Source organism: Sphaeramia orbicularis, chromosome 4 (genome assembly GCF_902148855.1).
Source record: "Sphaeramia orbicularis chromosome 4, fSphaOr1.1, whole genome shotgun sequence".
NCBI lineage: Eukaryota > Metazoa > Chordata > Actinopteri > Kurtiformes > Apogonidae > Sphaeramia > Sphaeramia orbicularis.
This window is the reverse complement of record NC_043960.1, coordinates 2,591,252-2,619,189: the sequence shown is the minus strand read 5'-3', so window position 1 is coordinate 2,619,189 and position 27,938 is coordinate 2,591,252. Positions and strand designations below refer to the sequence as shown.

At 37.6% G+C, this 27,938-nt stretch overlaps 1 protein-coding gene across 1 annotated transcript; it reads right to left on the bottom strand.

Moving 5' to 3' along the window:
- Positions 1-470: 470 nt before the first annotated feature.
- On the bottom strand, positions 471-27,938 carry rexo1 (REX1, RNA exonuclease 1 homolog). Its single transcript, XM_030132487.1, has 16 exons — positions 27,609-27,938; positions 23,821-25,658; positions 23,625-23,726; positions 19,535-19,742; positions 17,633-17,772; positions 17,405-17,542; positions 15,684-15,807; positions 13,592-13,717; positions 9,712-9,852; positions 9,518-9,631; positions 9,319-9,392; positions 9,029-9,139; positions 7,261-7,376; positions 6,123-6,261; positions 4,674-4,794; positions 471-1,828 (listed from the first exon to the last, which is right to left on the bottom strand). The coding sequence occupies exons 1-16, from the start codon at positions 27,796-27,798 to the stop codon at positions 1,740-1,742; spliced, it is 3,771 nt and encodes a 1,256-aa protein (XP_029988347.1). The 5' UTR covers positions 27,799-27,938; the 3' UTR covers positions 471-1,739.

Genomic DNA, 27,938 nt, shown 5'->3' with positions numbered 1-27,938 from the left:
CAATAATGTAATAACAACCGATAACGTAATAAATTTGCCATTTTTAAAACCTAATAGGCCAATAACGTCATATCTGGCCAATAATGTAATAAAAGTCCTGAACTGATAACGTAATAGCTTTTGGCCGATAACGTTTCTCTTATTCCGTTATTGGCTCAGTTATTACATTTGCAAAGATTTTTTTTTTTTTATCAGGCCAATAACGTAATAACTAGCCAATAAGTTATAACGTTATTGGCCAAAAGTTCTTATATTATCGGTTCAGGACTTTTATTACGTTATTGGCCAGATATTACATTATTGGCCTATTAGGTTTTAAAAGTGGAAAATTTATTACATTATCAGCTGTTATTACATTATTAGCTTCTACAAGGCGTTTATGTCATCGAGACACTTTCAACATAAAACAGTGAAAAGGCTAAGCTGAGAAAGTTTACTTGTCTTCAGGCCTAATTAAAACATACCGAGTCTATTTTTTTAAATTTTTTTGTGTGTGTGTTTATAGTGGAAATACTATCACGATGTTTATTGTGGTTTGTGTTTCATGCAGAGCACATGAGGTGGGTTTCAATCGGTATGTTTTCCCCGGACTATAAATAGAGATATATTTCGACGACTACACTGAAACAGGTAGAAGCAGAGATGTGATGGGTTTGTTCACACTGCAGGTTGGGTTTTAATGCTTTTAGTTTGGCTTGAATGACAGATTCTAGCGGTTCAGAAAACACAGAAACACTGGAATCGACATTTCTATTTGATTTATAAGTTGATATGAAGTGGGAGCAAAGAATCTGAGCTGATGATAGTGATAACAAGGATTAAGGATGAATTGTGATCGCACTGAAAAGATTAGATCTGTATCTGATTTAGGAGCGCATATCAGTCAGAGTTGAAAGGATTATATTCAGTGTTATATTTGTTGTTAACACCGTCATGAAGTAAAACCAATCCGAGTCACATACGAGCAAAAAAATGTCAGATTTGGGCCGTTTTTGTCTGCAGTGTGGACGCACCTGTGCATCTGCTGCTGCTGCTGTGATCAAGTATTATAGGATTAGTCAGATTTCAGAGCCAAAAAAAATAGAAAACAAAAACTGGTAACAATCGGCGTATAAACAGAGCATCAGCTGCAGCCACGAGTGCATTTACAGAGCGATGTTAAACATACTAAGACATCAATGCACTTAAGTGTAACTAAGAACAACTAACTCGTTATTTATAATAAGTGTATGTATTCTAACACAGATGAGGTAACTCAGACTTGGGCCCTATACAACAAGAGCATATCTATAGTGCAATTCAGGCTGAAGGTGCAGCCTCGTGTGGATTTTGTATGAATCATCATCGTTCAGCAGACAATGCCCTGGGATTTTAAGTAGCTCTTCGAAAGAAAGGTTTTCTTCTTCAGTTGTTTCGAGAGACCTCAGGCCTTAAAAGACACGGCTCGAAAAAGAACAAAAAAACGTCTTAGCTAACATTATCCCGAACTGAAATACCGAGAAGCGTACGAAAACGGTGTTAATGGTTCCTATTGCTTTGAAGGGCTCCAGAGTTCTCGTGCGGCGCCGACAGGAGGCTCTTTCAGAATGTTTTTTTCCCGTCCGTGCTTCGCCGATCATCCGTCTGAGACCCTGTTGTGAGCGTCTGAAAGTCCAACTCCTGAACTGCGACGTCCGTCCCCGTCGCCGAAGCAAAGGCTGGATGTGGAAGTGACCGAAGCCCAGACCAGCGCTCAGAGGTCATCTCTTCACTTTGGCGTCCTCCTTCATCTTCCAGACCATCAGCTCCATACAGGCGGTGGCATCTTCGCTAGAGTCATGGCCCCCAACTACAAAGCAAGAAAAAAATTTGTTTTCAATGATGCCGTGACAAACCCAACCTTGGATTTTTGGAGCTTCGATGTTTTTTAACTAAAAATAAGACCAATGTATCTCACTGGTATGTTCTATCAAGAGCCAATACCGAGTTGAATGTGTGAGGTTGTCAGGTTCTGTCTCTGTCAGAGTCCAGTGGTCTGGATGCAGATCAGTCTGACAACAGAAGTGGGCGGGACTTTCACTGGAGGAGAACTCAACTCATTCAATCAAAGTCCAGATATGACTTCTATCAGTGATCAGCAGGAACTATTAGGGCTGTGTGATTTAGGCCAAAAAGAAAATCCTGATTTTTTTCCTCTAAAAACTTGATTTTTGATTTGGGCTGGTGGTGGCGTTGGAGTGGGCATGTTGTTCTCATGTGCAGCCCGAAATTCAACGCACTGCTGCCACTCTGGTGTGTAATGAAGTTTGAATGAATGAATGAAAGAATGAATGAAAGAATGAAGAGCCCAACCAATATGGGGTTTTCAGGGCTGATGCCAATACCGATATTGGGGGCTAAAAAAAGCCGATATCCAATATATCGGCCGATATCTGATATTGGCCGATTACCGATATATTGGCCGATATATGAAATAAGAACACTGATCAACACAGGATATAATAATCTGATATTAGATAATTGTGGACAGGTGGAGAAACAGTTGCATAAATCTGTGTTTATCTCACAAATATAATTGACACAACTTTCAAATGCAAACTATGCAATCACAAAAATAATTAGAGCAAAAAATATGACTGAGCACACAATTCTGTTTTCACTCACAAATGTGGATGTGTCTGCCTCACAGCACTACAACTGCACATGTGGACTAAGGACTAAACTGAGCATGTGAAGAGTGAATTAGGTGAGTCCTAAGTTGTTCCTGATTGGAGCAACTCCAAGAGTTACAACTGACCTGTGTTCCAACTGTCCCCAGTCTCCCCTACACTATTAACACCCAGGCCTGTCTGCAGAATGAAACTGTGAGGGAGACAGGAAGAGCACGGACATGTATGTGTGTGTAGGGGGGTGGATACTTCACAAGACGAAGGGGCGGGGGGGTTAATTGGCTGGCCGATTAATCAGTCGGGCTCTAAATGATTGATAAGCAAACAAACATCAAAAAACAAAAACAAAAACTAATAATAATAATAATAATAATAAAACAAATGAAATGAAATTATACATGCTCGAAAAGGACTGGAAGAAGTAAAAACTTATGTACTCCTACCCCCAATTTCTATTCCTTCTGATCATTATATAGCAATTATTATTTTGTATGAATATAATAATAATAATAATAATAATAATAATAATAATAATAATATCACACATCCTTTTACCTATATACACTAATATGATAATACCCATTTACAACTTTTCCTACCAGACATTAATACCAGATTGAGGAGCTGAAACAGTTGGGTGTGCTGCTCTATGACTGGTACTTCCTTCAGGCTGAGTTTGCAGCGAGGAATGGCTTGGTCTTCATCGGAAACTTCGAAGCTGTACCAATTCCACACGACAGACTTGTTCCTGCTATTTTTAGCCACAAACTTCTCACTCTCCTTAGCAAACACCATTTTTGTTTCTGGTGTGTGGAGACCAAAGACTGTGGAGACTGCTCTCACAGTTAGGGGGAGGAGCCTACGATGTCCCAGAGACACAAGAGAGATGAAACTGGATTTGATGATGACCCTTTTTTAAACATCATCCTACTTAAATAATCTGATTTCGATTTAAAACTGATGAATGGTGCAGCCCTAGTAACTGCACTGATATTTCTGACCATTTACATAATATAAGCCATCAAAACATGGACCATTATTAATTTATGAATGAAGAAGTGCAAAATCCTGAAGTGATTTGCCATATTTTTGTTAAACTTCAATGATTAATGTATTGGTTCTTGACAAATAAATTAATCAACAACTACTCTGATTGTAATTACCTGGTTTGAGTCATTTTTTTAAGTCAAAAAAACAGTCAAACTATTAAATTACAGGCTCCTAAATTTTAGTTATTTTCTGGTTTCTTCTCTCCTCTAATGTAATAAATCCATTATCTTGGTGGTGATCATCTTGGACTTTTGGGAAACACTTAAGGTTTAAAGATTATAAAAAAGACTTTTAACGCACCTCTGAAACCTGATTTACAAACCAATAACTCCTGACCAGAACAAATGACACAGAAGAAAGTTCCCCCAACTGGTAACACATCCACAACAGTGACCTCTGCTGGTCAGAAGGTTGAACTGCAGCCAAATAAATGCAACTTTTATCTGATTCAGTGGAAACTTAAGAGTGAAATTGGTAAAATTGATCTGGATAAGTGATTGATTATTATAAATGAACACTGAATTTGTTGTATTTATGTACTTTGAATTGTAGATGGAGGTAAACAAGGAAAAATATAGAAGGACATGTTGTTAAATGTTGTACCTTAGTCACTTTCACACCTGTATATAGTGTATATTTACTCTCATTTTCCTGTTCGTACATATGCAAAGCTTGTCTTTTTTTCTGCTTTATTAGTGTTTTCTATTTATATTATGTATTGCTGTTATCTCTTCAGACTTACTTTCCTTTTTCTGCTTGTGTTTTTGTTTGAAACTGAGCTATTGTGACCAAGTAATTTCCCTTGTGGATCAATAAAGTTAGTCTAAGTTATATTACACATATATTATAATTGATATAATTATTATGAATATAAACATCAGATACACAATAAAATGTAATAAATATTTGTACTTGACATAAAATGCTAAGGTCATAAATGGTGATGCTTATAGAAGTAACTGCAGTTTTTCTTACCGCTGTCCTGGATGATGCGTTTGAGGTGGTCGGCCATCAGGTTCTTCAAGGCACGTTTGTACGGCAAACCGAGGCGGTGAGGGAACACGATGGCTGTGTCGACGACTGAACTGTGAATGACCTGCAAATGGAGGAAAACGTGACCAAACTCAGCAAATAAACACACCCATATATGTCTTTGAAGCAGGAAATATAGAAAACGTCACCAGATTATTTGACGGGTGAAGTCAAGGGAAAGTTAACATCTGGTCAAAAAAATATAATTACAATAATCTACACCAAACTTATATTTTTGGGTAGGTAATTACTTATATTTTCAGGAAAATGTATTTTGAAATGACAAAAAATTTGTGGGGAAAAAAAAAATTTGAGGAGTTTTATGAGTGTGAATGTTTGGAAAGTGAAAAGTTTTGTGTCATTCTGGGTTCATTTTATAAACTCTCATAAATAAACTAAACTTATTCCAAATATATTGATATTTGACTAATATATTATTTATGTCATATTCTAAACATAAAGGGTTTAAAATTAATAAATGCATATATCTATGCAAAATACATTTGAATATAATGTTAATATTATTTGTATGTTGTAAATATTGTTTAAAAAATGCATATGATATTGATAATTGAAATAAAAAATGTGTAATTTGATATTTACTTTTGTTGTCCATCCGTGATGCTGAATTTTTAAAACTGTTGCTATTTAGATATGATCAAATATTTTTTCCTCAAACCACTTATTAGGTTGTACAATAGAGGATTTAAGGTTTACACTGAATACATTTGAGGATGAAAATGTCAGAGGAACTTCACTTTTGAGAACTTCATAATTCTTGCAAAAAATAGATGTTAATTTTTTGTCCATCTGTGACCCAGTAGATTTTGATATTTTTCATTTAAAAATACTTTAAACTAAATTTTGACCTTAGAGTATGTTTAAGATGGCATTTAGACCTTTACAATTATGTGTAGTATTTGTCTTAAACTTATCTGGTTCAAAAGTTATGAATCAAACAGTAGTGGCCTTGACCTCGCCCATACACAAATTACAAGGCCCTCTCTATTTCAGTCACTGACTTTTTTACTATTTACTCATTTATGCATCTTCTCCTTTGGAATTTATTTTATCGCATTCTTGGCATTTATGGAGCTTTACCTGCTTTTTGTCACATCATTTGAATTTAGACCTCCACAACTGTCAATCTTAATGCTGAATATTTTCTGCATTTTAACTCTAGTTTCGTTTGTATTCATCTGCCTTTTGTTTGGTTCATTTTTCCTCATCATAAAGCAAAAGAAAACTGAAGGCCTGCTGCAGTGATTTCAGAAACATTTTCTACAGGAGACTCAAAAGCAAAAGCGGTACAAATCTGTTAATGCCATTCTATCCGACGTCTCATCTGAAGTGTAAAAGTGTGAATGAGGCCCAGATTCAGACCCACCGTACCTTCAGAGCCAATAAGTCGCTCTCCAAACTGTGTCCTACAAGGATGGATTCAGCGCTGAACATACTGAGCAGCACAGCCTGAACGTCCCTCAGAGTGATGGTGGTGTTCTCCAAGTCCTCCTCCGTCACCCCCGAAAATCTGTCCATCACACACGAAATAAACTGTCATTTCAACGCTACATTTCATTAGAACACTGACTGTGGAAAAGGACACAACAGAACGTCTAAAATCATGGCTATTGGACAATCAAACCTGCCTCCACAGTCTCATATAAAGTCCTCTGGCACTCTGAAAATCTTCTGTTTATTTTTCAAAATGTTTCACCTCTGTAAGGAGCTTTGGCTTGAGTTAATATTAAAATAAATAAATAAATCACACCACAGAGTTAGAAGAAGGGGGGTTATAATTTAAGGAAAAATTTAAATCTAAAGGTCAGAAGCGTGCGTACAACATTGAAAAGCTTCTGTATCACAGTTAGGGGAGTTAAACTGCAGAACAGACTGAGTGCAGAACTAAAACTAATTGTCAGCATGATTGTGTTTAGAAAGAGACATAAAGAAATTATTTTCCAGAGGTACACTGATAAATAAACTTCATAAGGTACTTGTTTGTTATTTGGATATGAATTTTGCAATGTGTTGGTAAATGTGTTGTAATATGGATGAGTGACTAAATGTACGTTTCAAAATTGCTGATAAATTTAGGACAGTGTTGTTTTCAGTAAGTATGGAAACATCTGAAGGGGTAGGATTAGATCAGTTTATACTTCTTCCTACTCTTCGCTCATGTAAATTTTGAGGCTGAAGACGCTGCAGTTTTAAGTTACCGTTTTGTTTTGTTCTCATTCTCTTGATTATCATTTATTTGCATTTCTGTTTTTAAATTGTCATTTACATGATCGAAATAAAGATATCAATCAATCAATCAATCAATCAAATAATTGCAAGCACTTCAGCTAAAATCCAAGCACTTGCCAAACCTTGAAAACATTGAAATTCAAGCATTTTTAAGGATTTCAAACAGCCGTACAAAACCTGGTATAAGCACATATTGTGTTTATTAAAATGCGCTGTCCCTTTGAAAAAACAACTCTTCAAACTTCAAACATGGGACCGTTTCAGTAAAATATCCTCTCACCGTGTGTTATAATCCACGACTTTACTTTCAGGTTTGACAAACGTGTCGTAGATGACTTTCAGCTCGGAGTCAATGACCGTCACCCTCGTCAGTTCCAGACCCTGCTTTGTGTAACACTGTGCAAAGAAAAAAAGATTTCACAAAAAAATCTGAATTGTGGTTGAAGACCTGCTGTCTGAGCGTAGCCGTTATCTCTATACCCAGGCTGTTAATAACACTGTTGTTCTGTATCGTTCATCTGAAATGGGATTATCTGAATTCAGTCACTGCAGGTGTGTGTGTGTTTTAGTTTAAGGCAAAAATGTCATGTGCAGAAAGTAAGAGCCAAAATAAGGCAATATTTAGCTACACAGTAAAACCTCTGTTAAGCAGTGAATGGTTTCTATTTATGAAAATGCTCGAGGGCTTTAATACTGAAATAGTTTGGTTGTAGAAAAATGTATGGAAGTGGATCAACACGAGGTCACACACTAAATACAACCATTTCTACTTATTAAACAGATAAAATATCAATGAAGGCCTGATTATAATTCAACTCTCCTTCATATAAAGGCCTGGTACTGTCTGCAGCTGAAGTAAATAAAGACTCTAGACAAGATTGGAGGAAATACTGCATATTTAACCCTAACAATAGGGAGTTAAAGGGGTCATATTTTTTAGTCTGTGCTTCATATATTTCTGTATTTGGACCCTAATAGTTCATACAGTTTGAATTTGAACCCTCCAGGTGCTGCAAAGCTATCTTTATATTCATCTTGGCAAAAATCGAGCGGATTTCTACAACCTGTTTTAATTCCTGCTTAATGTGTTGCATCTATAACTGGTTACATCATGACATTTGCACATATAAGTTCAAGACTTCCAAAGAACATTTCTCCGAGTACGACATAATTGTTTATCAGCAGCAGCAGTTGGAGTAAAAACTGAAAATATGTCCAAACTTTGAGTCGATTACCTAAAATGTTCAGTTGTATTAACAAACACAAGCGGTTGAATGGGACAGAAAGCACAGTCAGTAACCTGGAGGGGGCGGGGTCATGTACATTTAAAGGGCCAGCGCTCAAAATCACCTTTCTGGTGTCAATACTCAGAAATAGTTTTGAAGATGGACCTGTGCAGTTGAATGAATGAAGAATTCAGAGCAAAGCAGAGCATTTACAGTTTATGGAGAACACAGGGAAATGTTTGAGAATGAAGAATTCCATTTTAAAAAAAGCAGAATATCACTCCTTTAAATACAACACAACTCCAGTCAAAACCTGGAAGGATTCAATATCTACTACCAGACCCCTCAGGTCATCTGGATCCAGTTTTTTGTCAGTTCCCAGAGTCAGAACCAGATACGGAGAAGCTGCGTTCAGCTTCTATGCTCCACATGTCTGGAACAAACCCCCAGAAAGCCTCAGATCAGCTGAAACACTCCGTTTATTTAAATCCAGGTTAAAGACCCAGCTGCATTTGAATAGAGTTCTGATTCAGAAGTTCATGTCTGCACTGTTTCTATCAAGCTTAAAGTTTTTATCTGTTTTATTTTTAATGCCTATACTTTTTATTGCTTCCCCTAGACCCTGTTGTAATGCTTTTATGTTTTATGTAAAGCACTTTGAATTGTCTTGTACATGAAATCTGCTATAGAAATAAACCTGGCTTGCCTTGTCTTACTAATATTTTACTAATGCAAAGTTGAAAAAAGGCTTCTTGCATTAACGCACAAAACCAGATTTCATAATAAAATGTGCAAAAACTTGACAATTTTTCTGCGACTCACCATCTCACAGTCGAGTGCAAACACCCCTCCGTTGCCATTTGGTGGTAGAGGTTTACTGAATGTGGTTACGTAACCATCTAAAGACTCCTTACGTCCATCCTGAACATGTTGCTGTGAGGACAAAAAAAATTCTATTCAATCCACAGAAGGTAAGAGCAATGTTTTATTCCTTTGAAGGTGCAGTTTTAATATTTCAGGACCAACACAGAGGTTTAAGCTTATGTATTCAGCTGATATTTGACATCTTAAAATTACAAAAAAGCAGAAAGAATGCTGTAAAATGACGATACCTTGGAAACCTGGCATCCTGCAGTCCCAACAGCCCCAGAGCAGCAGCTGTAGCTGGTCTCCCAACCTCCAGCAACTGAAAAGAAACCAGCAAAAGACCATTTTAAAAAAAAGTTGAAAGAAATGAACAGATTAGACAAGAAAATCAGAACATTCAGATGTATTAGTACTGTTATTAGCCTAAAACAGTGACAAACCCACCTTTATGTCGACGTAATCGACCCCAGTGATAGCTACACTCCTCTTTTCGTACGCAGTTTCCATTTACGTTGATCTTATATTCTGCTCCACACCGACAGCAGATCTTGGTGAATGCTGGAGTCAAATAACAGACATTGTTAAACTCTTACAGTTCCGTTTGAATGGGATGTTCACGGTGTTGTGCTGGTGCTCACGGTCTGTGATCATCTTCTTCTCTGGTTGGTTGTAGATGATGGCTTTTCCCGAGACCTCTGGGTTTGGTCGTGGGTATCCGTGTTCCTGGAGCTGTTCTTCTGTCATCAGGTACAATTTCATCTTCCTGTACAACGTGGCTCCTGTACGGACATAAAACCAAACCCACTGTGTAAGCATTCATGTAATAGATAGACTGAATAGACTGAATTAAATTTCAATTATTTTTAATGATTCCCTAAATCGGTTATTGTAAAAAAATGTTTACATATTGTCAGTTGTGTAAAATACTTAAAGGTAAACTGTATAAAAGACAAAACGTTATACATATTGATAGAAGACATACATCTAAGACCAAAACATGACCAATGGCCCTGTATCTCACTGGCATGTTCTATCAATAATCAATAACAAGTTGAATTTGAGGTTGTCAGGTTCAGCTGCTACATTAGTCTACATTCAGACAGCAGGTTTTAATGCACAATTTGGACTTTTTTGGTGAAATCCGATTTTTTTGTGTGCTCGTTCATATTACACATTAAATGCAACTTCTATCAGTTTTGAGTATGAATGCGACCCTGAAGTGACCCACATGCACAAGAGAGGTCATGACGTAATACGTGACCACGCAGACACGCACTGTGTTTATGGAAGTAACACTCCTGGGATGCAGAATTGTGACGTTTGTCGCATTTCAATGACGTAAAGGTCAGATAAATGTGACATGGCTGTTCATACTGAAGTCGTATTGTAAAGTATCAGATAAGTACCAGATTTAGGACCACATACGAAAGTGGCCTTGGTCAGATTTAACTAAAAATTGGATTTGTGCTGTTAAAACTGTCTTTAACAGATCGGTCACATATGGGCAAAAAAAAAAAAAACAAAACGAATTTGGGCCACATTTGCCTGCAGTCTGAACGTAGCCTTAGAGTCTTGTGGTCTTGATGCAGGAGGTCAATCAAACAATAGAAGTGAGTGGTACTTCCACTGGAGGAGAACTCAACTAATTCAATCAAAGTCCATATATGACTTACGATTAGAGTTCAGTAGTAACTATATTGATTCTCTAACTAATTACATGTTATAAGCCATAAAAATATGGACCATTATAAGGCACATTTTCAATATTTCAAAAATTCAACTGTGAACATACTTTGCACACACTGACCTAAGGACACATCATCAAAAAATTTGAAATGAATCCAACCAGTAGTTTTGGAGATGATTGCTGAAATGTAGACATTGGTGACCTTGAGTTTGACCCTTTAAGGTCAAAGGTCATCGACTCAAATGAAAGTCCATATATGACTTCCCATCAGTGCTCAATAGTAACTATACTGATATCTGTAACCATTTACATGTAATAAGCCATCAAAGTAAGGATCATTATAAATAAAGGCAAATTTTTAATATTTCAAAAATTCGTCACAAATCCAAAAATCTAAATTTCTCAAAACTGTGAACAAACTTTGCGGACATTATCCCAATGAAGCTACATATAATATTTAAAATGAATCTGACCAGTAGTTTTGTCAGAGAAGATGTTTAAAGAAATTGCTAATGACAAACACAGCGTCTGCACAATAGCATCGACCGATGAATCAAGAATAAGAGCAAAACTTTGTACGTATTGACAGATGACATACATATAAGAACAAAAGTCATGCTCCTAAATAAACAATAAAACCCAAATGTTCACTGTCTTTTGCTAAAAACTGGAGAATGGAAATGCATTTCAGCGAGTGATAACCAAATAATATTAGGTGTTCTGAGTGGATTTTCCATCAGCTGCTCAGTTGGTAGATGTTCCCTCAGACGTCTGGTCATGAGGCAGGTAGTTTTCTGTAAACATGACCTGAGGGAAGTCACGCGGCTTTTTGAACTGCGTCACTATTATTTGTTTTTATTTGTTTCTCGATGTGACTCAGCACATCCAAGACCTGTTCCAAGAAGCAGGTTGAGTGTAAACTCTGAGTTTGATAACACTGAAATGAGGGAAAGTCAGCGCTGACAACTTCATTTCCTCTTTCAATCAGACACTATGACAACAAAACGCAGATTCACGATCCACAGTCATTAGAGTTTAGCACATTCACACATTCACTTTTCAGCAGAGCACAAATGGAAAAGTGAAGCTCGCTCTGCGTTTAGAGACACAGGCTGATTTCCCTTTGATGCTGATGGAAAACAGTACATGCCGTTGTAATTAGAGCATGGAAGCAAATCACCAAATTACTGACAGAGCACGATCATAAAAAACAGGTGAGTGATGAAGTAATATTAACCCATAAAGTTCCAAACATCCACCAGCAACCAAAAGCATCTACTGAACTAAAATATTTAATGTTAAAGACTCAGTCCTATCAGTCCATCTAAATAATTGGTGTAAAATGCAATTTGTCGTCTTTTCATGGTCATCAGATATGACCCATTTGGACGTTCAGAGGCTTTGTAGTTACCATGGAAACACTGTCATCTTCTACAACATTGATTCACCAGTAAAACCCATGGAGTTGGATCAATGACAGTGGATGGACACACTGGGGTTATGTTCAGTTAATGAGAGATTTGCTGAAAAAGTTACTTTTCTTCAATTTTCTGTACTGATATAATAACCTTTGAATTAACTCAGTTTTCATGAACACTGAAATTAAATATTGGAAAATACATTGTTTATTCTTCTAAATATAATAAATATTAATATTAATATTAATAAATGGTGATAAGTCACTTAAAAGAGGTTAAATAGAAAGAAAAAATCATGTGGGAACCGCCACAGGAGTAGCACTGGGTCTTTATGAATTAAGCTTTGTAGGGATTTTCTTTAATTGTCCAAAAATGTGATCTGTATATTACGTTAAACTATAGTAAACTTTCAATGAATACACCATGAATCTGCTTAAATAATAATAAAAGAACACTATGTCTACAGATAATGATCAATAAAACATCTCTGTTCAGAAATGCAGAGTCACACTGAGGGAAAATTCAGCTACAGGATGATGTGAATCATAGTAAGCAAGTGTTGAAAATAATATAGTACACAGCATAGTAATATTAACCCTTTAAGCGTCAAAGTTGCAATATAGTGACAAGCGACATAGCTGAATGAAACAGACAGCTTTTAGAAATCTGGATATATATAAAAAAAAAAAAGGGTCAATATGTCCACTAGGCTTCACACATCTGATATATTCTACTTTAATATGACATGTTGGCTCCTGCAGCTTCATGAGTCAGCAGATGATTGTTACTTTAGGAATCATCCTGCATTTGATTCTTACTGGATTATAAAATGAATTCTAATCCATTATGTAAATCTCTGCAAAGAATGAATGAATGACCAGTGTTTAATAAGTCATTAATGTCAATAAAATAATTTTTTATCTAGATTTAGCTCTCGACTCTGTGCAGCTAAAGGTACAGGTTTCTGAGACAAATGCTCAAATAATTCCAACTCATGCCTGTATTTTTGCACATATTTCCACTGAATGAACAGCCTTTTTGTACCAGTTGCCATGGTGAATTGTTATCTCTTACATCTCTTCTCATTCACAGGACACATGCTGAACTCAAAGTTAACTGAAGTAACTGTGAATAACTCAGTTTCACCTCTCAGAGTTCAGTTACTCAGAGTTCAGGGTTAGACTCACAGTTTGTTAATGCTGCTTCTTGGAACACAGCCCTGATTTAACGAAAAGAGGTCGTCTGAGGAAACACTGGAAGGATATTCTATCAGTTTCTGTTGGCTTCCTTCAGAGGTATACGTTCTTATTATCGGGGACATCATTTTGTGAGGAAAAACAGAAAAGAAGCCAGAGCGTCTCCTCCGCTGCTGTGAGTCGGTGTAGAATTAAAGAACAGTGTCTGGAATCTCACCGGTGAGTTTCTCCTCCTGCTGTTTTCCCATCCTGTTCACAGTGAAGCTGGTTGTAGCAGCCAGGCGACCTCCCAGAACTTCTTCATGTGACTGCGCTCTTTTTTTAGCGAGTAACCCTGGCTCCTCTGTAAACAAACACACGCGAAGGGGTTACCATGACAACGGACAGAAATACTTCCCAGTATACCGTATAAAATAATTAATTACAGCCTTGTTTCCACCAAAAGAACTTTCCCAGGAAGCTCTCTGGAAGAACTTCCACCGCAGGGACCAGGGTCTAAATTAGTCGTGGGGATTGAGCAATACTCGCAGCCTTTTACTTCAGACGCTATTTTTACAATCTGCAGCTCAATGTGCAGTTTTTCATTGTGCTTTGACACGTTAAAATGAAGAAGAAAGCACGGATGGCAGATGGCACAGATGGCAGATGAACACAAAGAAACACAAAAACACAAAGAAAACTTCCATGTCAATATGTTCAAAGTTCAGATTTATGAAAAGTTATGCAATCCAATATGGCTGCCATCCTGTGACATCACAATATGCAGATTAAATGTGTACATTTACTCCCATCATAAACTTTGGGTCATACCCAATATTTTTCTCCTTTTATATTCTCCTTCAAAACTCTGCACTGCAACTCTTACTTTAATGTGTGTTTTTATATTTTTGGGTTTTATGTGTTGTTTTCTTGCTTGCTGTTTTTAATCACCTTTTACATGTTTCTTTTATAATGTTTTAAATGTGTTTCTTTTTCCCTTCTCGTTGTATTTCAGTGTCCTGTGTGAAGCACCTTGAACTGCCTTGTTGCTGAAATGTGCGGCACAAATAAACTTGCCTTGCCTTTACAGTATGACTTTATCTCTGACCATTTCCAAACCACAGCTTTTTAAAATCTTGATATCAAATTGAATATAAAAGGGAAACATTTCTGTTTAGACTGATGTAAACATACACACTTTAAAGTGTCTTGTCTTATCAGTGATGTAGTGGAATAAGCCCTCTCCCCCAACCCATTTTTCTTTCTTTCTTTATATATTTTATGTTCTTTATAAGACAAAAAATCGTGGACAAGCATTTTTTCATTTGACATGTAGAAATTGAACTGTGCCTGTAACAGAAGTTTTGTAACATGTGCTTTTCCAAATAAACAAAGAATTAAAAAAAAAAAAAAAAAAAGGAATATAAAAAGTTTCACAGTTCCTAAGGACCCCAAGTTTTTTTTTTTTTTTTTACTGGGACTGCTACTTAGGAAAAGAAGACAAATACCTCTTTAAAATTCTGGCAGATGAACCGACAAATTCCAAGCTGGTCCCACTTGTTTCTTGTTGGAATCATTCCAATGTAACACAAAAATGATCGATTTACTCATCTGTCTCAAACTCATTTTAGTTCAGGGGCCACATTCGGCTTAATTGATCACAAGTCGACCAGACTAAGGTTGCACTGATCTGATATTAGAATCAGATATCGGCCCTGATATCAGCATTTTAGCTGGATCGGGGATCGGTAAAAGTAGCCGATCTGTAAGACCAATCCTTCCCCTTTAAATGTTTGCGACATGGGCTACGTCATGCATGCCGAATGTAATTCTTTTTTTTTTTGTGATTCACTTTTTATTGTTTTTTTCTATCTTTTCACCCATTAAACATTTTACGGTAATTCAACAGGATATAGTTATAAGAAAATATATCAATAAAAATACGAAAATCAAATGGAAAAAAACAAACAAGAAAAAACAGCAACCAAAAAACCCCCAAAAACAACAAAAAAGACAAACAAACAAACAAAAAGAATTACAAAAACCATAGAGTACTGTCAGTTTTGTTATACAGGATATATTGTTACATCATAACTCTTTCCAGGTGGCAAAAGACCAAGGCCAGGACAATAAAACATTTAATGTAACACATTGTCGTATCAGAAGCTAACGTCATGACCCTGCAATGTCATTCACGACCCCCCCACCCCCACCCCCTCATCTGCTGAAAGCTGACAATTAATGGAAAACGTGTCTTAATTCTATCGGTTTTTGACTTTTGCCTGCGTGGGTTCAGTCTACAGTGTGTTTTCAGTACGGCGGTGACTTACTGGTGACAGGTGATGGACAGGAGCTGCTCTTACTGCGGAGCTTTTTCAGAGTGTTGACAGCTACGTTGAGGTAGATGTTCTTACTGCTGCTGCGCTCATACACCAGCTTCTCCTCATCAAGAGCCTGAAACAAGAAGTAAACACCTTCCAGTGTCCAAAACAAACATCTACGCCTTATGACAACAGGTTTTTACACAACTGATGACTATCAGAATGAATGGTACAGGAGATTTCAGTGAGATTTATTAGAGACATGCATTTAAAGGTGCAGGAGACTTTCGTGACCAATTTTTCATCAGATCTGTTAAACCTCAGTCATATCGTCAGTATCATGAATCTATAAGTCTTTCTGTGTTTACTCACCTGAGTCTCTTGCATCATGGTGAACAACTTCTCAGTGCCATCCACCAGAAACAAACCAAGTGTTTACAAATAGAGCCGGGAGGGAACTCGGGCATCTGAGGAATTTTGTCGTGACATGCATTGTGGGAAACGGAGGTTCGCACAGCCACCTGACAGCAGCAGCTGGAACAGACACGACGCAGAAACGGCAGGAGCTCCCTTCCCTCTATGCATATTCTTACAGCCGTTTCCACGTTTCAGCCATTTCCGTATTTCAGCTGTTTCCGCGTTTCAGCCGTTTCCATGTCGTGTTTGTTGCTTTTTCATGCCGCTGTCAGGTGGTTGTGCGAACCTCCGTTTCCCACAATGCATGTCGCGACAAAATTCCTCAGATGCCCGAGTTCCCTCCCAGTTCTGTTTGTAAACACATGGTTTGTCTCTGGTGGATGGAACTAAGAAATTGTTCACCGTGATGCAAGAGATTCAGGTGAGTAATCACAGAAAGACTTATAGATTCATGATACTGAGGATATGACTGAGGTTTGACAGATCTGATGAAAAATTGGTCACAAAAGTCTCCCGCAGCTTTAATGTTAAAAAAAAAAAACTGTGTGTAAAGGGGGAACACATCAAATGGGATAAACTCAAAACAGGTTTATTATGTATTAAGTGATATGCATTCATTCATATTATTATTACTTACATACTTATATTACTTATGTATCATTGTTATGAGTACTATTGCTGTTATCATTGTATTATATTACGCAATTGCTCCCTTATTTCACTGTTTTTTTAATTTATAATTATTGCATTGATATTTACTTGTGGTATTTCTTGTGTGTAAATTCGATGTTGTGCTGCTTTTGGAACCTCAATTTCCTGACGACTCTGCCCACAGGATCAATAAAGTTCAATCTAATCTAATCTAATTAGGCTACATTTATGTATTATAGGCATCCTTTAAACTGTTTGATGTTTAATATATTGTGCAATTACTTTAAAGTCAACCTTAATTGAGCATATATTTATAATTTTATAATTGCTTCCAAAAAGGCCATTACAAGGAACTGGCTAAAACTGATGCACCCTGTGAGGATTAGTGGCTAAAATAGAGGAAATCTAGTTTATGGAAAGACTGACTTATTACCAACGGCTCAAGGAACATATCTACATAAAGCGCTGGAGAACATGGCTGGACTATAAACAAAACAAAGTATAATTACTGCTGTCTGTCATTTCAATATTTTGTGTTCAACCACTGTCCCCTAGTTTGTGTGTTGTATTGTCTGTTGATAAAACAAATAAAAATAAAGCATAAAAAAACACCTAAAGGGTTAATTCAGGTCAAATAATTCAGTTCAAGGTTTTGGTCATACCATCTGAAAAGCAGCTCCTTCCGATCGGCAGAATTTGACACATTCATCGATGAAAGTGTTGAGGTAGCGCTGGCGGATGTTTGTGGGAACTTTGGCCCCGAACTCGGTGGGGATGATGGGTCGCTTCATGGAAGAACTCTGAAACATAGAAAGAATGTTTACAACAGTTCACAGAGCAGACAACATCCCAGAAAACGTGCAGAAAAATGTAATGTGTAATGTGTGTACCTTCATGGTGGGGGTGTGTGCCATTCTCTTATGCATGATGGTAGATGTGGTTTTGGACAAAATACCAGCTGTGGTTTGAGTCTTGACCGGTTGATGCGTCTGACTGGGGGATAATACTCGGCTTCTGTCCAGTTTCACATCTGCACACGTTCAAACGCACACAAGTTATAAACATACACTATATGGACAAAAGTATTGGGACACAGGGTTCTGGGATACAAAACAATATTGACAAATGTCATCATATAGTTTTACATTGGGATAAATATCATTGCATTGGTTAGTTTGATTTAAATTGTTACCTTTGTTTCCAAAATGCCTCAGGGATGGTTTTGACTTAATTTCTCTCGACATTGATTTTTTTTTTTTTTTAATCCATGACTATGATTTTAAATGTTCTACCTCTAAATCTGCAAAATATTTTTTATGCTCTGACAGTAAATAATAATTTTCTACCACGTCTAACCATCTACTTTCTTCACATCTCACTGAGGAAGAAAAGTCGTGTCATGTTCTACCTCTAAATTTCGACAAATATCTTTTAATATATCTCTGAGTGTAAGGAAATATTGATGTTTTTATCTCAAATCATCATGAACAGGACATCTTACAGCTGTAGCCGTGATGTGTCCCAATATTTTTGTCCCTTATAAACATCAATTAATGGGAGATCTTTCTTCCTCAGTGAGATGTCAAGAAATTATATGGTTAGTTTTGGTAGAAAATTATTATTTACAGTCAGAGCATGAAAAATATTTTTTAAATTTAGAGGTCGAGCATTTAAAATCATAGTCACGGATTAAAAAAGAAATAAAAAACTTAATGTTGAGAGAAATTAAGTAAAAGCCATCTGAGGCATTTTGGAAGCAAAGATAACTACTTAAACAACACTAACCAATGCAATGATATTTATCCCAATGTAAAACTATATTATAACATCTGTCATTATTGTTTTGTATCCCAGACCCCTGTTAGCAAAGAAACATCTGAATTCAATGAGTCCACATACTTTTGTCCATATAGTCAGGGTTTGTATACATCTTTCAAAGTCAAATTCAAGCACTTCTCAGAATAATTTAAACATTTTTCCAGCACAGTCCCTTATCACTGGGGTAAAATACATATCTACAGGAATACGTATACTCATGATTGTTTCTTGTCACTTTTTATCATATTGATGTTCTTTGTATTACACTATAAACATCTAAAATGATGATTCATAAAAGCAAAAAGTTTAGAAATCAAAGGAGAACACAAAGTTTTATCCAAAAAAAGCAAAGTCACTTGGTGTTCTTCAGGCACACTCACACAGAGACAAAGATGAAGATAAAAATGTGCCTGGAGTTGACCTGAGAACACCCGCTAATTTTCTTTTTTGACATAAAGTTTTATTTTTCAAGATGTATCACGTCTGTAAGTAGCTTTGGTTTGCCATCTAACCTGGCAGAGTTAATATTAAAATAAATAAATAAATCACATCACAGAGTTAGAATTCCAAGCACTTTCAAGCACTTAAACTAAAATTCAAGCACTTTTCAGACCTTGAAAACACAACACTGAAATTCAAGTAATTTCATGGATTACAAACCCTGTAAAGTGAATAACATGTTTGGCTGAAGCCGTTCAATCTGAGCAGACTTTCCTATATCTGTTAAGTTTAACAGTTTTCTTCCAGTATGTTATGACTTTGAAATCTAAGTGATGTTTGTTATGTTGGTCGTTTGTCCTGGACAACAGATGGAAATGAGCTTCTCTGCTAAATCTGGTGCATGCATCTTGTTCTTTGTAACTAATGCCAATACAGACTGTCCTGGAACTAAATAAATAAATACAAATACAATACAAATCAAAGTCCTGACAGCAGTGACCAGTCAGACCACAGGTGAACCTTTACACCGTTACCTGTTTTGGGTGATGATGTCTGTGAGTTGGGACGGTGTGCTATTCTCTTCTTCTCTCCAGAAAAGCCGGGGCTGGAGCTCTGAGCGACTTTGACGGACGCAGAGAGCTGAGCGGCCTGTTGCTGCGCTATCTGCATGCGCTGGTAGCAGACCTCCTGAGCCGTCAGCCTCTTGTACGGCCGCACCATGGTCTTAGGCGTCGTATCGGCCTGAGAACAGGAACAGACAACCATCAGCTCCATTAGTTGAATATTAACAGAAATCAGGTCATTCGTTGAGTACATACAGTAAACATAACTAAAACAATCAGAAATCTGTCTGTGTCATCTAACTGTCCACAGTAACAATAACACAATTTAATGTGGCTAAATTTATGACTTTGTAAGACATTTTTCAAGGCGTCTTTGGTCAAATTTCAGACCTTCCAGTCACATAAATAACAGTCCAACAGACCTCATAGTTATTATGTTGAACCAGTCTTAACTATGATTCAATCCATTTCCATTTGTCCAGGACTAATGTTTCTGCTACTGACGTTCAAACTGCTGAAGCTCTTACCTGAACCCCTCCACCCATGAACGACTGTTGGAGGCTCCACTCATTTCCATCTCCGTTAAATGATAAAATGATCAACACTAATTACAAATTGGACCAATTCTAAATAAAGATTTATGAAGAAAATACAGCAATATCATTTATTCTGTCTGTTGGATTTTTAAGATTTTAGTGTCAGATATAAGGATAATTAACCCTTTCATGCATAGTGGTCACTACAGTGGACAGCTGTTCAAAGCTGTTCTCTTGTATATTCATGGGTTTTGTTGTTTTAGTTCCATATCAGCCAACACAGTGGACACTCATGCATCATCCCATACACTGAAATTCATACCATTACTGTAACTTTGCTGTTCTAGATAAACCTGATCTGCACTAACATGTTTGAGTGTAAAAAAAAAAAAAAAAAAAAGGCAATTGTTATTAAACTGTAATTAACAGTTTTGTTTTGTTTTGTTTTTTAAACAAAAAGTTTTGTTTTTTTTTGCATATTATCTCCATGCAAGAATGTTAAAATGTGAGAAAACGTCAGATTAGCAGCATTAAAAGTGTTTTTATTTCAGAGTTTTCCCACTGTATATCAGTAAATGCATGTTTCTTTGCTTCTAAAATGAAATGCATGGTGTCCAGCTGAGTGGACATTTTTGTAACTCCATGAAAAATAGGTTCATAAAAAAATCAATCAAATTGTTTGTTTTTTTTCCATGCCTAAAGATGAATAAAAACACTCAGGAAAAAAATCTTGATTAAGGTTCTCATAATTCATGCATGAAAGGGTTAAAGTTTTAATTTAGGACAGTCACATTTAAGATTTTTGAGACTTTGTAAGAATTTGCAGACACCCTGAGTAAATCTTTTACACGATTATTAGCAATAATGATGTAATACTAGTAGTACAAAGTGTGCATCTTTCATAAAAAGGTAAACACTGTTCATTTCAGATCAAATGACAAACACAGACCCAGTCATCATAATCTAAACAGTGAAAAGCATAGAGTTATTCAGAAAGGCCACCTGCATTACAGTAAAGGTCTGATGATCACATAAACATGTCTGGTGGTTTCTGAATCTGTGTCAGCTGACAACATCCTGTCAGATCAGATGGTCTCTGCTGTAACCTGCATGACTGGAAACCCCCTACAGTACTTTCACAGTGTGTTTTTACCCTTTACTTCCTTGAGTTTGCTGTGTGACCATCCTACCGTATCACCTGTACTGAACTAAAACACCACAGTGATGCCATGTTTTTCTTTCATTAGTTTTCCTGATTTGACTCAGTGAACGTTTACAAGAAGCAGCAGTGAGTTTCAAAGCCACTTCTCAGACAAAGGGTTTATAGATTCTTACACTTATCTGATGAAAAACCTGCAAACATGTGTTGTTTATCTCTTGTTCATTAACTCAGGCTTAATTTGTTTTTCTTGAGCTGAATAAAAGTGAATTTCCCTCTGGGGATCAATAAAGATAATAGGAGATGTATATCTTAATGAGAGTGTAGGTTAAGAACTGCTCAAACCATCTGTACTTATTAAGAGTGTGTTTGTTAAAGAAGTGATATTTTGCTTTTTTTTTGTTAAATGGAATTATGCATTTTCAAACATTTCCCTGTGGTCTCCATAAACTGTAAATGCTCTGCTTGGGTCTGAGTTCTTCATTAATTCAACTCCACAGATCCATCTTCAAAAATATTTCTGACTAATGACACCAGAAAGGCTGTTTGGAGCGCTGGCCCTTTAAATGCAAATGAGCCACTTCATGCCCCGCCCCCTCCAGGTTGTTGGCTGTGCTGCTCTGTCCTGTTCAACCAACAACTGAACATTTTAGGTAACTGACTCAAAGTTTGGACATATTTTCAGTTTTTACTACCACCGCTGCTGCTGATAAACAATTATGTCGTACTCAGAGAAATGTTCGTCAGAAATCTGGACCTTATATGTGCAAATGTCGTGACGTAACTAGATATAGATGTAACAAATCAAGAGGGAATTAAAATAGGTTGTAGAAATCCACTCAATTTTTTCCCAAATGAATATAAATATAGCTTTGCAGCACCTGGAGGGTTCAAACTCAAACTTTTTGAACTATTAGGGTCCAAATACACAAATAAATGAACCACAGACCAATAAAAGTGTGTTTAGCTAAATATGAGCCCTTTAAAGAATGATCTAAACAGGGTATAACATGCAGATATACAGTGATGGAGTGCATTTGTGATATGCTGCATTAAGAATCACTCTTAAATCCCTAAACTCTGCCAAGTACTGTCCCATTCTCCAAACCCATATTGCATAAATGTGCAGTAAAACTGCAGGTAAACATTTGCATGATCACTCACATCTTTAGACGGTGAAGTCTTTACAGGAAACAGTCAAACTCCAGTCCAAAGTGAGTTTGTGTTGCTTCTGTTTGGATTTTAAAGGCCAAAATGCAGGACAAACAGATTGAGGAATTCCTTTGTCCCTGCTGCGACTGGGTTTTTAAACAATTCAATATGGTATTTATGTTATTTGTTATTGTTCTGTTAGTTCTGAATATTGGTTGCACTTCCTGAGTGTTGGCTGCACACAATCTGGGATACTAAAGATTTCTTGAGAAGTCATGAAACCTTGTCTTGAACTTTAAAGCTAGAGACAATGTCAATGCACCAACTGTACAGGCACAGTGGAATCTGCATGTTCTCCGGCTTCCTCCCAGCGTCCACAGATATGCACTGAATAAACTGCCCATATGGTTGTTCATCTGTAGATGTCAGCCTGTGATGACCTGAACACACATCCAGGATAACACCCTCCCCTTTGCTCACTGGTAGCTGGGACAGGCTCCAACATCACTGCAACCCTCTCAAGGACTTAGCAGTTCAGAAAATGAACAAAAGCATTGCTCTTAAAAGTAAACTTGATGAGGTATGAGGAAGTTCACAAAGCTGGTTAGATCATCACCACAGTACTCCTTTGTCAAAGCTGAAGTCATTCCATATAACTCATGAGACATGTGCCTCGTGTCTGGCCCATGTATGTTTACATTGTTATAGTTCCAAATTTTTTATACTACTCACACACAAACATATATATATATATATATATATATATATATATATATATATATATATATATATATATATATATTTTTTTTTTTTTTTTTTTTTTTTTTTTTTTTTTACCTTGTTGTACAGTACATGCCTAATTTGCACATATTTGTATTGCACTCTTTTATATATTTTTTTAAGATATGTCTGTATTTTATTGCATTGTTATTAGTTGGAAGTGCACCATCACTGGCAGAGACCAATTTCATTGCACAACCTGTGTAATGACAATAAAGCCTATTCTATTCTATTCTATTCTATTGCCAACTCATCCCTTTCCTCAGTCATTTTCAGGCTGTAATCGAGCTGAATTAGTCTACTTGACCCAGCATGTCACTGTGATGGGACTCTTACAACATCAGAATGTCAACTTTGATATCATATATTCAGCAACTCTAATCTGATAAGAACAATCTGAGAGAAAGAAGTAGAGCAAAGGTGACAAACTCACATTTCCTTTGGCAACAAAATGGGAGACTCTCTTCTTTTGACCAGGAAAGAGAGTGGTTAAAGTGCTCTCTGTGCCTTTCTCTTCATCAGAATCTCTAGAAGGCTGACAGGATGAAACATGGCATATCGATTAAATTTATAAGTAGAATTCCCAAAATGTGACTTGAATAATGCATATCTGTAATGGACTCCAGTACCTGTTTAGTTTGCCTTCCTTTGTCTTCCCTCTTCACATCCTTGGATTCATTGAAGATCCGCAAACACTCCTCCATGGGATCTGAGTCAAAGTCCAGATCATCCTGGAAACTAGAGAGGTCAATATCGATGCTTTCGACTTCATCCCTGACCGTCCTGCCGACACAGTCAGCCTCGTCCTCGGAGGAGGACGGCGTCAGCTCTGACGCCTTCCTCTTGTTCAGGCGTCGCCTGCTCAGAGCGTCAGCAGATTTCCTCACCAGCGCTTCCTCCGGCTCGTCGTCGTCATCCGCCTCCATCGGTTCGGCCTCGTCTGGACTCTCGTCTCCGAACAGATCAGCGTGACTCAGACTTCGCCGTTTATCCTCGGGTCTTTTTGTCGAGCTCATGCTTTGCTTCACCTTGTCTTTACTACTCGCTGATGACCCTTTACTGTTACTACTAGAACCGCTTTTACATATTTTCTTCATGTCTTTGTCTCTTTTACTACTATCAAGTTTACCATTTTTGTGATGGCCATCCTTGTGCTTGTTGTATTCCTTCTCCTTGTCATAAATCTTGGGTTTCTTGCTTTGTCTCGCTCCATTTTCTGTGTCTTTATCTCGTTTGTTTGAGTCACTTTTCAGTTTTTCTACAGTTTTGATTTTACCATCACTTCTCTTCTCTTCCCTCAGAACTTTATCACTTGTCTTCACCTTTACTGTACTCTTCTTATCGTCTCTCTTTCCATGGCTCTTGTTCTCTTTCTTTGCAGAGTCCTGGTGTGAGCTCTTTATTGACCCTTTATTCTTATCAGTGCTGCTACTGCTTTTACTACTAGATGTTTTATTTGATTGTTTTTCAACTTTATGTACTTTCTCAGACTTGCCACTTTTCTCATGACTGGATTGACTACCAGACTTCTTTTTCTCTAGCTTATCTTTATACTGAATATCTACCTGGATGTCTGAATCCATTGTCAAGTCATCAAAATCCTCTTTATTCCTCTGTGTCAGTGCATGTTGGATGCTTTCTGTCCTTCCTTTTTTCTCCTTCCCTACAGCGTCTCCAGTTGACCCACTGTTGCCTTTTTTCAGCTGCAGATTGCTAAGTGAGGTGGGTCGATACTCAGTCCCAGAGCTCTCCCCATCAGAGTCTGAGAAAGTGTACTTCTTTGTGTCCACACTTGTTACTTGTGGCTTTTTCACATCAACAGCGTACTCCTCATCTGACATACGAGCCCCTGGCACTACGGGTGCCTTGTTCGTGTCTGTCTTAACACTTTGTGCACTTTCATCTCTCTTGGATTTCCCTGTAATTCCTGCTGAGAAGTTGGAGAGGGGATCATACTCCATGTCTGTAGAGGGTTTAGAGTTGTCTACAGTGTATTTACATTTAGAGGAGGATGTGCTGTTGGAATACTTCGGACTGGGAGGCGGAGATGGGAGCTGATGCATCTGTGTCTTAACTCCAGACTTTCTCATTGCAGTAGGAACATATTCCATAGAGCTGTTGCCTTTCACATCTGAGTCCAACGTGTACTTGCTGCAGCCAGGGCTAGGATCATACCCCCCTGAAGTCATCTGGTAACTCCCAGGATCATAGGCCGAATGCGAAGCCGGCGGTGCCTGACTTTTACCAGAATCAGACGGAGCCAATTTGGAATTGTCACTGGGATCGTACGGTTCATCACCAATCCGCGAGAGCTTCCGCTTCTCCCTTTCCACCTCACTGCGAACCTCCTCAATGGCTCTGTTGACGAGCTCCAAAGCACCGCTGATGTCGCCTGAAGCATTCGGTTTGCCATTATGCTGCTCCTGTGGCCTCACAACCTCTGGATTGAAAGGATCATAACCTTGTTCTGCAGGGATGGAAAACAAAGATGCTTATGAAATCTATACAAAATAACTCAGGTCCATGTATAATTTCCAGATACAAATGACCTTCACAGTCTTTCTTAGTTGTCACTAGGGGTGTAACAGTACAGAAAAATTTTGGTTCAGTACAGGGGTCTTCGGTTCAATATGTTTCGGTACAGTGAAGGAGAACAATTTCATTTTTAAAAAAAATGTAACCGATCTTCACGAAACAATGCTGACACATGGCTCATTTTGTTGACTTGTCTCTCTCCATTGACATAAATGACAGGGAATCTGAAATGTTCCCAAAGAGACCTTAAAGAAGACAGAGGGTCTTCCAACTCTGGCTTTGTGCCTGTGATGCTGCTCTGAGCTGCCATACTGGTTCACATTCAGCATGTGTATGGTGTATGTACTGCTCAGACGTCCATCTAGGACATCAAAAATATTGCACATGGGTTCAGCTTGCGGCCACCCAGCTCATACTGTATGCATTGAAACAGTTCGGTACAAACAAGCGCACCGTTACACCCCTAGTTGTCACAAATACATTGTAGAGCTTATTTCATAATTGCCCCAAAAGAGGAGGCAAGGGGTATTGTTTAAATACAAAGTTGTTTTAGTCAGTTCTTTTCTAACAATTAGGGGTCATTTTGGGTTCACTCTTTCCCAGGAGTACATGGACATCAGGAGATTGAATCATCAACTCAACAATAAGTGGAAACTGAGTCATTATTTCACATAAACCCTTGTATTATTTATTTCATCATTAATCTACACAACGCTCTGGGTGTAATAATCATAGAATTTTCTGTGCAAATTTTAAAGGAAAGACTGTTGACTTTTACACCTTTTATCCAAACGTACATCTAATACTGTCTACTTCTTTCTCTTTAGTGATTAGTTTCATCTGAGGACTTTTCTTCTGGGACGACTCTGTGTTTTGGCATGTTCTTTGGTTTCCAGCGCTGTCGTGTTACTTATCATTGGCTCTCGTCTTATGAATATGGCTTTGTTTCCTTGTATCAGATCACACAGTTGTACAGCTCAGTTTTACAGCATCAGCAGTGATTCAACCACTCACATTTATTTGCATAGCTCAGCTAACCTTACCCAAAATTTACATTTGTTTTGGTTTCTTTTCTGTGTTCAACACACTGACAACTAAAGCCCGGTTTACATATAGTTTCTAAATATAAATGCCCTTCACAGTCTTATTTGTCACAACTATATTGTAGAGATAATTACATAATTTATAAAGTTCTTCAATGCAAGTCTGTTTTAGTCAGGTCTTTTCTAACAACTGGGAGTCACTTTAGGTTCAGTCTTGCCCAGGAGAGCATCAACACCTGGGAATTGAATCATCAGCTCAACAATAAGGAACCAATAATAAGATATTCAGTATAAATAAACCGACTATTTCATATGTCTCTATGCATTATTTATTTGACCATTAGATCAGATCACTCTGGGTTTTATCCTAATAGCATTTCCTATGTAAATGTTAAGAGAAAATCTATTGATTTTCACACATTTTACCCAAATATACTACCAACACTGTGTACTTTTTTCTCTTTAGTGACCAGTTTTATCTATTTTGTGGGAGTACACTGTGTTTTGGTTTGTTCTTTGGTTTCCAGTGCTGTCTTAACTCATGTAACTTAAAACTGGCTGTCTTCTCATGGTATACCTTTGTTTCATTGTGTCATATCATACTGTTACACATATTAGCTAAAGCTCAGTTTGGTGTAATTCAAGCATTGGCATTTATCTGCAAATCTCAGCTAATGGAGCCCAAATTTTACATGGGTTTTGGTTTCTTTTCCGTTTTCAACACACTATGAAAACTACAGCCCGGTTCACGGAGGGGCTCACTGCCTCCTCTGCCGGCTCAGACATTTTACAACAGTATTCTAGTGGATTATGGACGTGATAAAAGTAATATGATGCACCTTTCTGTGCAGAGTGGACGTCTCTTTGCTTTTTCCCGTCCGCCGGTGCCCCGTAGGACAGCCGTCTCTGCTGGCTGTGCCTGAAGTGACAGTACGGTCTGTTACACCCATTTCTGCCGCCTTTGCCCTCGCTGTAGTCCGTGTAAAACGGGCAGTCAATCCCTCGGAAGAAGCCGGTGGATCTTAGCATTATCTCCAGATGTTCCTCTCATGCCCGCACGGACCCGCTTGGCTTTACAATCCGCGTAATTTAGTCGTACTGCAAAAGCTTGTAAGAGCGACGAAACAATAACAACGTCCCTACGGCGCCATGTTGGATTGTTCGGGGAA

Excerpts from the sequence above, each read along its gene's own strand:
- rexo1 (XM_030132487.1), bottom strand. The coding sequence starts at position 27,798 with ATGCTAAGATCCACCGGCTTCTTCCGAGGGATTGACTGCCCGTTTTAC. Across the intron at positions 17,543-17,632 it reads CACACACCCCCACCATGAAG|AGTTCTTCCATGAAGCGACC; the intron begins GTACACACATTA and ends TCTATGTTTCAG. Across the intron at positions 9,632-9,711 it reads GAAGAAGATGATCACAGACC|CATTCACCAAGATCTGCTGT; the intron begins GTGAGCACCAGC and ends ATTTGACTCCAG.